At 52.0% G+C, this 12,191-nt stretch overlaps 1 protein-coding gene across 2 annotated transcripts in view; it reads right to left on the reverse strand.

The window, feature by feature from the left end:
- Window positions 1-10,885, reverse strand: part of PRR16 (proline rich 16) — a 131,129-nt gene extending 120,244 nt beyond the window's left edge. Inside the window, exon 1 of one of the 2 annotated variants that reach the window (XM_083404322.1) lies at window positions 10,079-10,885. In XM_083404322.1, the coding sequence (XP_083260448.1) occupies window positions 10,079-10,258 (180 nt within the window). In that variant the 5' untranslated portion in view covers window positions 10,259-10,885. The remainder of the gene's footprint in view (window positions 1-10,078) is intronic. The other variant, XM_083404323.1, reaches the window with a different exon arrangement.
- Window positions 10,886-12,191: the final 1,306 nt, after the last annotated feature.

Below are 12,191 nucleotides of genomic sequence, written 5' to 3' on the forward strand. Positions count from 1 at the left end.
CAAAGTTTTCCCCCGTAATCAGGGCTGTAATTGCAAAGGTGGAAGCATTTACAAGCGTGAGTTTTGCCTGTATTTTCAAGGAAATTGCTATAACTAATCCTCCTCTGGGCCGGCCTCCTTTAGTAGACGGGCATGCCGGTAATGATGTAACATCAAAACCATTAATATCTACTCTCCCCTCTTCCCATGTTTCCTGCAAGAGGATTACTTGGTGTGAGTTTATTAGTTTTACAAAGTCCGGGTCAGATTTTTTCCCCTTCCAACCTGCTATATTCCAGCTTAAAAGGGAGAACGGGGGAGGATTTGACTGAGGTTTGGGTAGTCACAATAGGGAAGGGGGGAACGCTGGCCTTGGTGGGTTGTCAGATTTAAAGAAGTCAGTAATTTTCCTTTGACTAATAGTAGATGACTTCTCTCCTTTTGGCGCAGATGTACCTCTTGAGCTATTTGTAATTATGCTCTGCTCAGCCGGTCCTATAGGGGTAGTGTCCTGATTTGGTCTAGTCTCCTCTCTGAAATCCCTTGTTTTATCAGAGAGCTTATCATCTAGGGGAGCAGAGATTAAGTCGGTACAAGTTTTAACTATTCTTAGATTTCCCTTCCGTGGGTATGTCATCTTATTTATATGGCCCAAGGGGTCTTCTGTCCAGTCCATATCGATAGCGGTTTGAGCTTCTAAATCGTCAACTAGAGATTCTCCGCCCGATAATGATGACTCCAGGTCAGGCATTGAGGAGTGTGTCGAAATTTTGTTTACATTTTGCTGTTCTTTAGTAGGTGTGACCATTCCGGCTGGTGCCGGAAGAGCTGGTTCCAGATTGACTAATAGGGGTGGCGAGACGATTGTCTGTATCGTTGCCTTGGATTTTATGGGCCTATTTTGGGGCTGTGGGCTAAATTTGAGAAGGTCCACTGAGCCTCCAATGGCACTGTTGGTTTGAATTTCTTTGTTTCCTATTTTGCTTTTGGCCTGAGACATCTTCTCTCTTAGTTTATCTAATTTATTTATTATTTTTTCTTTTTCTTGTGACTGTAGTTCGTCAAATGAATTCATAAGGGCGCTTTCATCATTAGATGAGACGCATTAGATGAGACGCAGCCGATGATATTAAACAAATCTGCTTACCTAAACCTAAGAGTTCCACTTCCAGAAACAGAACAATGTCTGAGAAAATAAGGCACTCTTTCCGGATCCTAAAATACTATGAACTATTGTCAAAGCCACGGACTCCTTGAAATTTAAAGAGAATATTGTTAATGTAAGCCAAGGGGAGGGCAATTGTTTCTTTGCCTGTCAAGGGCCACATTCCATCAGGGAAAATATGTCAAGGTCTGCATGCCATAAAGGGGTGGAGCCAAACTCAAGTGATAAATGGAGCCTCAGACAAAAGTGTTCTGGATTAACTAACCCAGAAAAAATATTGGCCTTCTTTGATTTTCACCATGGCTACCTCAGATTAGAATTCCCAATTCTGTTCAGGTCTGCTCAGAAGGAAGTCCCACTGCATGGGGTGCAATTATTTTCCATTCAATGTTCAGAGTGCTTTTATTAGTATTATTTGCTTATTTATTTATTTATGCAATTCATTTGTGGACTGCCTATTCATCCAGTTCTGATCAACAAACCAATGCAGCTCAATCTATATCAATGTATATTTCTCAAACAAAACACTAGTCTGTTCAGTTGTTCTGGAGGAGGAGAGGGGGAGGGAACCATGCTCAAAGGCAAGGAAAAATAAGAAGGAAATGAGCAAGAAGGAAGAAGGGAATTCTGATGGGACAGAATGAAAGAAAGGGCAGCTTCAGAAGATATAAAATGAGGTTGGAGGGGGTATATGAGGCTCCAGTGCCACAGATTGTATATCTGTGTGTGTTACATGTTCACATCAAAATACCAAACACCCACAAATACTTGGAAGACAGAATATGCACACTAAGATAACAAGCTATTGGCATATCTGCAAGGAGAAATGTAGAGAAAGTGGAGTTGGTAGGGTAAAAAAAGGATATTTCTGATCCTTCATACAGCTTTCTCCAGGAAATGAAAATTTGTTTCTGAGCAATTTGTTTCCCTTAGGGGGAAAAAATCTTGTTAAACCTCTATGAAATTAGGAAACGGGGGCAGGAGAGAGAGGGTCTTGTATAATGTAATGTACAGGATTACAAAGCAACGCACACGTGCTTCAGACTTGAATTTCAGCTTCTAATCCCACCATCTGTCCACCAGTTGTGCCACACACACACACACACACAAACTAATAAAGATCTGAGGAATCTCCAAAATGGACAGATAAGTTGTGTTATTTGAATTGCAATGTTTTGCTACTTCAGAGCATCCAACACAGTAATTGCATTCTGCCTGCAAATTAAGCTATAGGAGCTGACATTTGCCACTGGCTAAGGAAATATTACATTGGTTCCTAAACTATATGAGACAAATAGATATTTTGTGCACTGGCTCTGTGTTTCAGGCCTGAAAAGGAAAGTCCAGACATTTCTGGCAATTATATTTCCAAATGTGGGAAGTGTCTCTTGGTGTTTGCAAAACTGGTCCATTCTCCACCCTTGATACCTTGAGAGTCCAATCCTATATATGTGTCAGGGAACTGCCATCGGCAGCACCGGAGGTGCCAAGGCTCTCTGAGGTAAAGGGAGACGTAACACCTGAAGAAGGAACCAGTAGGGGGCGAACAGGAATGTCAAGGGAAGGAGAGTCGGAGGAATGGCTCAGAGATGCTTCCAGTGAAAATAGTGGGGATGTCTCAGAACCTCCTATAGGGACACCCGTTCCACGCCGGAAACTGTCACGCAGAGAGGCCAGAAGACGTGTTTCCGTTAAGGAGCTTTTATGTTGGAAACGTTTCCGAAAGCAACCACTTTCGGATTCTGCTAGCGACTGACGCAGCCATGCTGGAGGGGCTCCGTCACAGGCAGAGGTTTGAGAAGCTGTTCAAACTCTGAGGGATTGCAATTTACACACAAGCAGCTCTTCATCCCATCACAGCAATCCGAAAGTCATCGACAGCTAGCTTGTGCCAGGGAGAGGCATCATGAGCGAACCAGCAGGAACCGGAGGAGCAGGGGCAGCTGGAGGAGGTCCGACACTGGAAGAAAGGTACAGGACGTTGGAAATCCAGCTTGCCTTGCAGACGGCGAGGCTGGAAGAAAGGAGGGCTCAGGATGCAGAGAGGGGGAGGGAGAAAGCCACCCCACTCAACAGAAAGATGCCAGGATTGGTGCAGAAATTTGGGGGGGACCCCAGGAACTACCATGCCTTTAGGACAGAGATGCAATATGCTCTCAATCTGCAATTTGATGACTTCCCTGATGAGGAATCGCGAGTGGCTTTTGTAATTAGCCATCTCGAATCAGGGGCGAAGGACTGGGTTAGACCCTTGATGGCAGCAAATAATGAGATCCTAAAGGACACAAGGAAGTTTTTTCGTGCCATGGACCTGATGTTTTCCAGTGACATTGAGCAGGGAGGGGTGCGAAGGCAGTTAATGGCTTGCAAACAGGGAAACAGGACTGTCCGTGAGTACTGGACTGAGTTCACTATGTTGATTCATCGTTTGGGGTGGGACTTGTCTGCTGAGCCCATTTTGATGCTTTTCGAAGAAGGTCTGTCTTCCTCCTTGAAAGATGAACTTTCCCGGAGCCCCAGAGCAGAGTCTATGGACCAGCTGACTAAAGCCGCGCTAGCCATAGGAGCGCGCCAGGAAGCGAGGGCTTTGGAGAAGCGGGAGGGGAAAGGAGAACGTTGGAGGGAGCTCCGCATTCCAGACATTCCAGAGCAGCCTTTCCCGCCGGCAGAGCCGATGGAAGTGGGAACAGCGCGTGCGCGCACAGTTTCAAACATCGGTGAAGGGCGGAAGAAGGAGGGAAAGGGCGGGAAGAAATGCTATCTCTGCCAACAGCCAGGACACTTTGCCAGAGTCTGTCCACGGAGAAAGGAATGGCAAGGCATGGCGGGAGCTGTTGGGGGAGAGGAGGAGGAAAGCACAGAGCAAGTAAAAGCCAACGCCTGGCTGCCCTCGGGGCACAGCAGCCAGGCTCAAAAGCAGTGAGAGTGCCCGCACCAGAACCTCCCAGACCTGCTCTAGTGATAGAGGTGTTGCTAGAGCTGCCAAACGGACACCCCCTACAGATCAAGGCCCTGCTGGATTCAGGCAGCTCCTGTAATTTTATGAGTAAGGAGTTCGCAGCTGAGCACCAGATACAAACCCTCCCCTTAAGTAAACCCCTGCAGGTGACCACAATTGACGGCAGAGAGCTGTTGGGAGGAGAAGTGAACCAACAGACAGTCCCTATGATAATGAGGGTGGCAAGGCACACCGAGAGGATAGCGTTTAATGTGGCCACATTGGGAGGAGCTCCCATAATTTTGGGGATGAGCTGGCTGGCACTACACGATCCTCTAGTGGGCTGGCACCAGAGGGTAGTCTCCTTCGGGTCAGCGCATTGCCTGGAACACTGCAAGCAGGGGAAGGATCCAGGGGGAGCCAAGCTCACCTTAGCTGGGATGGAGGTAATGAAGCAAGGGGAGGTGCCTCCGCAATATGCAGATCTGAGCAACGTATTTAGCGAAAGGGAAGCGGACAAACTGCCGCCGCATAGACCCTTTGACTGTCAAATCAACCTACTCCCTGGGGCTCAACTCCCAGTGGGCAAGCTGTACGCCATGTCAGACAGGGAGATGCAGGAGCTGAGGGAGTTCATTGACAAAAACCTGAAGAGGGGTTTCATCAGAGAGTCCCGAGCGGTGGGGGGCAGCCCAGTGTTTTTTGTGGACAAAAAAAACACAGATAAGCCGAGGCTTGTAGTGGATTTCAGGGCCCTAAACGCCGTGTCGGAACCCCTGGCCTTTCCTATGCCCCGAATTGATGACATTCTGACCAGGGTGAGGAAGGGGAAGATTTTTACAAAACTGGACCTGCGGGGGGCGTATAATCTGATACGAATAAGGAAGGGGGATGAATGGAAGACCACCATGTTCACCCCTTTGGGAGCATTTGAATACCTCGTAATGCCCTTCGGTCTCCAAGCCGGCTCCGCATGTTTTCAAAGTTTTATCAACCACGTCCTGGGGCCGTTGCTCTACAAGAATTGTGTGGCCTTTTTGGATGACGTGTTGGTGTATTCGGAAAATGAAGAGCAGCATGTGAGGGACGTGAGAGAAGTGTTGGGGCGGCTGCAAGCCAATCAGCTGTGGGTGAAACTGGAGAAGTGCCAGTTTCATGCCAAGGAGGTGGAATTCCTGGGGTACCGCCTGTCAGACCAAGGATTGGCCATGGATCCAGGCAAGGTCCAGGCGGTGCTGGAATGGAAGGCACCCAAAACCAAGAAGGATGTGCAAAGATTCCTGGGGTTTGGGAACTTTTATCGGAAGTTCATCAAGAATTTTGCACACTTGACGGCGCCCATCACCGACTGCCTCAGTAGCAAGAAGAAATTTGTTTGGACGGCGGAAGCGGAGAGAGCTTTTGAAGAACTGAAAAGGGCTTTCGCTTCGGAAGAACAACTTCTGCATGTGGACCTACAGAAGCCCATGAGGGTGGAGACAGACGCGTCAGACAGAGCGGTGGGGGCTGTGCTTCTTCAGCCGGGAAGAAATACGTCGGAGTGGAGACCGTGTGGTTTTTTCTCGAGGAAGCTGAATAAGTCCGAGCGGAACTACACGGTGTATGACAGAGAACTACTTGCCATTCACGAAGCGTTCCGGAGGTGGAGACATTTATTGATTGGGGCACAACACAAGGTGCAAGTGTGCACCGACCACAAGAATTTGGAGTATTGGAGAACAGCTCGAGTACTCAACCAACGACAAGTGAGATGGGCACAGGAATTTTCCAAATTCCACTTCGAGATTTGTTATGTACCAGGCCCAGAGAACGTCAGGGCGGACGCTCTCTCACGCAAACCAGAGTACTTGGAAGGGGAGGGGGCAAGCGAAGAAAGACATGTCATTCCTGAGGACCGCTGGGTGTGTGGGGCGGCGCTGGTGGGGAGACGAGAGCTGGTAGAAGAAACGGAAACTGACGAATATGCCCAAAATAAGCTCAGAGGCCTCAGGGGAGAGGGTGAGAGCCCGGAGGGTTTTGAAGAAAGAAATGGGGCATTGTATTACAAAGGGGCACTGTATATACCAGAAGGTGAATTGAGAGGGAGGGTACTCAAGCAGTTGCATGATAGTCCCACGGCGGGACATTTTGGACAACACAAGACCATGTGGATGGTCACCAGGGAGTTTTGGTGGCCCAAGGTGAGGGAAGATGTAAAGGAGTATGTAAGAGGGTGTGACCAATGCCAGAGGGCCAAGGGGGAAAGAAGGGCGCCGGCAGGGTTATTGGAACCACTACCCACGCCAGAACGGCCTTGGGAGGCGGTATCAATAGATTTTATGACGGATCTGCCCAAATCCAAAGGGAAGACGGCCATCATGGTAGTAGTGGACCTGTTAACTAAGATGTGCCACTTTGTGGCATGTTCACATGCAGTGACAGCGGAAGAAACAGCGAAGTTGTTTGTAGAACACATCTTCCGGCTGCATGGCGCCCCCTTGAGGGTTGTCTCGGACCGCGGGAAACAATTTACTTCCAGGTTCTGGAGGAAGCTCATGAGCTTGCTGCACGTGGAGGTCAATTTTTCGACGGCCCGGCATCCTGAAACCAACGGGCAGGCGGAAAGAGCAAATGGCATCCTCCAACAATATCTGAGGTGTTATGTCAATGACAGAGGGAATGATTGGGTCGAAAAGCTGGCGCTGGCAGAATTTGCCTACAACAATGCGGAGCATGTGTCCACAGGGATGAGCCCCTTTTTGGCCAATTACGGGTGTCACCCCAGGGCATTCCCGGGGGAGGGAGGCGAGAGATGGAGTGTCCCAGCGGCCGAACATTTTGTAGAAGAGATGGAAGCGATCCATCGTCAGCTTCAGCTCAACTTAGAAAGGGCCAAGGCTCAATATAAGAAGCAGGCAGACAAGAACAGGAGGGAAGGTGAAACCATAAGGGTGGGGGATCAGGTGTGGTTGTCCACCCAAGGGTTGCCGTTCAAAGGGGGTTGTAAGAAATTAAGACCCAAGAGATTGGGACCCTTTGAGGTCATTCAGCAGGTCAACCCAGTGGCTTTCAAACTCCGGTTACCCAACCACATGAAATTGCATCCAGTGTTCCACAGGTCATTACTGTCACCGTACAAGGGGGGAGGTGAAGGGGAGCACACCAGGGGACCAGTCTTGGAAGAGAGGGAGAGCAGTAACCATGTAGCGGAAATCCTCGATTCCAGGTGGAAGGGCAATCAGGTGGAGTATTTAGTGGCGTGGGAAGGGGAACCGGAGTCAGAAAACACTTGGGTGACAGCAGAGGAGGTCAATGACGAGGTTTTAACAGAAACGTTCCACCAAAGATTCCCGAGGAAACCACAGCCGGCAGCAAGGTTTAGGAGGGAGTATTTCGGCACCACAGACGAGGAAGAGGAACTGGAAGGATTCGCGGAGTCGGAGTTGGAAGAAGGAACGGACTCAGACGACGAGGAGTACCGAGAGACTAGGAACCGCAACAAGTGGAGAAAGGTGTTCGAAACCTCAGACGAGGAGGAAGGTTCCTTCCGGGGTTTTACCCCCTCCCAAACTGTAGGGGAGGAGACGGGAGAGGGTGAAGGGGGCCCTGGAGGGGAGGTGGATGTCAGGGAACTGCCATCGGCAGCACCGGAGGTGCCAAGGCTCTCTGAGGTAAAGGGAGACGTAACACCTGAAGAAGGAACCAGTAGGGGGCGAACAGGAATGTCAAGGGAAGGAGAGTCGGAGGAATGGCTCAGAGATGCTTCCAGTGAAAATAGTGGGGATGTCTCAGAACCTCCTATAGGGACACCCGTTCCACGCCGGAAACTGTCACGCAGAGAGGCCAGAAGACGTGTTTCCGTTAAGGAGCTTTTATGTTGGAAACGTTTCCGAAAGCAACCACTTTCGGATTCTGCTAGCGACTGACGCAGCCATGCTGGAGGGGCTCCGTCACAGGCAGAGGTTTGAGAAGCTGTTCAAACTCTGAGGGATTGCAATTTACACACAAGCAGCTCTTCATCCCATCACAATATGTTTACTAAGAAGGAAATCCCAATAACTGGGACCGACTTCCTAATACGGGTTATAGCCTCTGCCTAATAATTCTCAAGTTGTACCAGCAACTCATTTTTTAATTCACTCTTGTAATTCGGATCTGTCCAACTCAGTTACCAACTTCAGGATGCTGAACTCCAAGTTTATAGCGTCAAACAAGATGAAATGGAACTAACAGCCTGCTGCTCTCCACAACCTTTCTCTTGGAGCTACCAAGATCCCAGCTCACCCTGTACATATTTTTCTCTGATGAAGAGGACGGGATGCAGCCTGCTTAATTTTGACAGTTGTTGATAAAAAATATATAAGTACATGGAGATTTCTTCTGATTCCACTGAACTAAAAACACCATCATCTGTCACAACCTGTAACCATCAGTACGAAAACAAAAGGTCCAAGTCTTATAAAAGTCCATTTTAGAAAGAATAGCACCCACCACCTTCAAATTCTACAAAGATCACATCCAACCATTCTACTAGATGAAGTTTGGGGAAATGATGCCGATGAAACTATGTTTGCAATGAAAAAGCAAATACAAATGTATTTAGATCACAGCAGTGGCGTAGCGTGGGTTGTCAGCACCCAGGGCAAGGCAAGTAATTTGCGCCCCCTAACCCTAACCCCCAGATGTTGCGCCCAGTGCGGCTGGCCCCCCCTGCACCCCCCACGCTATGCCACTGGATCACATTGTTGATGGAGTCATCAGACTAAACAGATGAGTTCTGCCTTGTGCCTGCAGGTAAGGATTGCGGATCCTTAAGGGTTGGCATTAAGGCGTTGAGGGTCACCATAGTCAATTCCTGCACAGAAGACACCATCTGTGTCGAGGCTGTGGGATCTGGGAAGGAAGCAGGAGGATCCAAAACCTAGCAGAATCCCTCCCAGGCCTAGACTGCCAGCTTTCCCTGCCCCCTTCTCTCCCTGCGAGGAATCTCCCCTTTTGCTCTACGCAGGAACTTTACTTTGACAAGCTCCAAGCGGCGACGTCGCCCCAACCTCCTAAAAATAACAGCCGGCAGAAGAAAGCACAGAAATAACCACCCTCGGAAAAAAAGAGGGGAGGGGAGGGGAACCAAAGGCGTGAAGCGGCGTCGCTGCTGTCAGGGAAGGAAGCATCTCCTTAGTTAATGCAATGACTAAACGCTAAATCTGGAGCCCAAGATCTGGAGTGGGGAGGGGAAGCAGGAGAGAGAGGGAGGGAGGGGAGGAATGCCCACACAGCCCTTTACGCGGAAAGATGGAGAGGCACAACTCCTCCTCCTGCCCCCTCCTCCCCGCCACTTACAAACCAAACTCTGGAGTGGGCGGAATGGGGTGGGTGGGTGGCGCCGGGCAAAGCATCGCAGCCTCTTCCTCTCCCCCCCCCCCCCACGTCCCAAGCTACTCCCATCCGCGCCTGGGGATGGGTTTGGGGAATCCTCTCGGCTGTTCGTCAGTCATCCCAAAGAGGTGGGCAACCCCAAAGCCTGCGCGCCGCCCCGTCTCGATCACATTCCCCCCCCCCCCCCCGCCACGGAGGGTTAGTAAGATCAAGGAAAGGCAGATTTCTTGGCGCAAGGCGATCCGGCACCCAGAGCCCCGCGGAGGCAGGATAGGAAGCGACCGGCTGGGCTTCTCCATCCCCACCCCACCCCCCACCCCGCACCCCGCCACCCCGTCGCTCCCAAAGACGAAGCCACTAGTTGATCGCTCGTGGTGGCCAGGCAAGACTCGAAAGTGTAACAAGTCTGGCGCAGTCCGGTCCACGCCGGCTTAGGAGACGGCGGCTCTTCCGGCCGCCTGTCACAGTTGCCCAAGAGTTGGGCCGGTCCCGCCTGGGGGGGAAAAGGGGCCGGACTCTGCCCGATCCTCTGGCGCCTTCGGTCCCGCAGGCACACAGATCGGATCGGAGGGGGGGGGGATGGTGTTTATTCTCTCTTTTTCTTTTCCCCTTCTCTCTCTCCCCCCCTCTTTCCCTCTCACCTCCTTCAGCTCCTTAGCCACGTCCTTCAGGTCCCCCAGGACTAATTCCAAATCGTCCACGATGATCTTGATCTGCTCCTTCACCTTGGCTTTGGAGGCTGCCGGCAGCCCTTCGGCCGGAGACGACACGGACGACGAGGTGGCGGAGGAGGAGGTGGTCCCCTTGGACTTGGCGGACATTCTTCGGCGGGGAGCGCCGGGGGAGGAGGGGGAGAGCGCGGCAGGCAGGCAGGTCAGGAGAGCTGGCTGGCCCTCGAGGGGCCACGGCGCCCGTCCCGCCGCTGAGGGGCCCCGGAGCTGCCGCTGCGGCCGCCGCTGCTGCTGCTGCTGCTGCCTCCGTGCCGGCTGCCCATGTTGGGCTCGGGGCCCCAAGGCGGCGGCGTTGCCGTCGTGCTCCGGGCGCGCTCCGCCGCTGCCATCAACGCCCCGGCAACTGCACTAGTGAGCGAGGGAGCCCGGGCTGCAGGCAGGCGAGCGGACGGGCGGGCGCTGCGCCTGCGCCTGCCTGCTGCCTGCTTCCCTCCCTCGCCGAGCGACACAGACATGCAGGGCGCTCCGCTCGCCCAGGAGGCGGGCGGGGAAGAAGGGGAAAACAACAACCCCGCGGGGCTTTTTTCCCCACCCCCCCTCAGAGCCCTCGCCACATGCCTTCAGCCCACAAATCCCGCCTAATCCTCTCGACGGCGAGCGAGCGGCGCTGGACGGGATGTTGCACGGAGCGCGTGGCGCGGGGGGGGGGGGAGAGGGAAAAAAAACCAAGCGCGGCTCTTTCTCAAACTGCCTCCCGCCTCTGACGGGAAACTGGGGGGGGGGGGTGTTGCGCGCGCGCGCGCGCGTGTGTCGGCTCTAGAACCCACCCGCCCCTTGCGACGGGATGGTTTCGCCCAGAGTCACTCTGGAGAGGCCTCGGGAGACTGTGCATTTCCTCTGGCGACGCGGGGAGAGGTGTAAGTGCGTGAGGAGCCAAGGGAGGTGGAGGAGGAAGGGGGCGGCGATCGTCCCTGCGCAAGACCCGCTGCTTCCCGCCCGCGTGTTTTGGTTTGGGTTTTTTTAGGGGGGGGATCGCTCCGGTCTCGCTGCGCGCGCTCCCCGCTTCGATCCATTGGCTGAGACCATCTTTCGAGTGGATCGGTGCGGGGCGGAGATCGCAGGCTCCCTTCCCGCGTTTCTCTGGCGGCGGAGAAAAGGGGAAGAAGGCGGAGAGGGGAAAATGTTGGACTCGTCGCCCAAATTTGGCGCCACGCTTCTTCGTTTCCCCCGGAGGGGCGGCCAGATCGCGGGAAGAACTGCCTCTAAAACTTCTCTCGATGCCAATGCCGGGATCGCGGGGCAACAGCTCTGCGGGGGATCCCACTGGCTATTATTATTATTATTATTATTATTATTATTATTTCCCTTAGAAAAGGGGAAGGGAGGGCTGCAACTACATTGCAACAAGGGCGTAACCGGGGGGGGGGTGCAGCTGCCTCCCCATCAAGCAAATAAATAAAAAGACCCCCCAACATAAAGCCTGCCCCCTTCCCAAAATAAATCCTGCCTACATCCATGATTTGCAAAGAAATTTAGGAACAGGGCGAGATAAAGAAGACCCAGGCGTGGGTGAAGGGACAAGTTGCCCCCTCCCACAAAATCAAGTAGATAAATAAGCATTCTTAACTAAAAGCAGAAGTTGTAGAAAGATTTTGACAGATTTTTTTCTGAGCGCTCAGGGTAATTCAGATGTTGTTGAGACGTTTCATGCTGAATGTGCTAGACAAAGCCAGGAAGAGGATGGTGACAGGTGGGTTGTCCTGACCTGCCACCCAACATAAATCCTGGCTATGCCCATGGACCATAGGAGCCAACTCTGAGGAGGGGTCTTCACCCCCCAAAGGGGCGCCACCACCACTCCCAGTTGATGGGCATTGCCGTTCAAATGGTTTGTGTGGCTGATAATGCAGGGTGGGGCTTACCTGCCCCCCACTCCAATATTTTATTCAGGTTGGCACCCCTGCCATGGACCCAGCCTTGAAGGCTGGCCAGTCATATTCTGTAGGTTTCAAATGACATTTTGGATTCCTATAAGGAGCCTTTTCGGTGGAATTCATAAGGAAATATAGGCTGCTGCGGAGGC

This window comes from Podarcis tiliguerta (assembly GCF_965153285.1).
Source record: "Podarcis tiliguerta genome assembly, chromosome: 11".
NCBI classification, from domain to species: domain Eukaryota; kingdom Metazoa; phylum Chordata; class Lepidosauria; order Squamata; family Lacertidae; genus Podarcis; species Podarcis tiliguerta.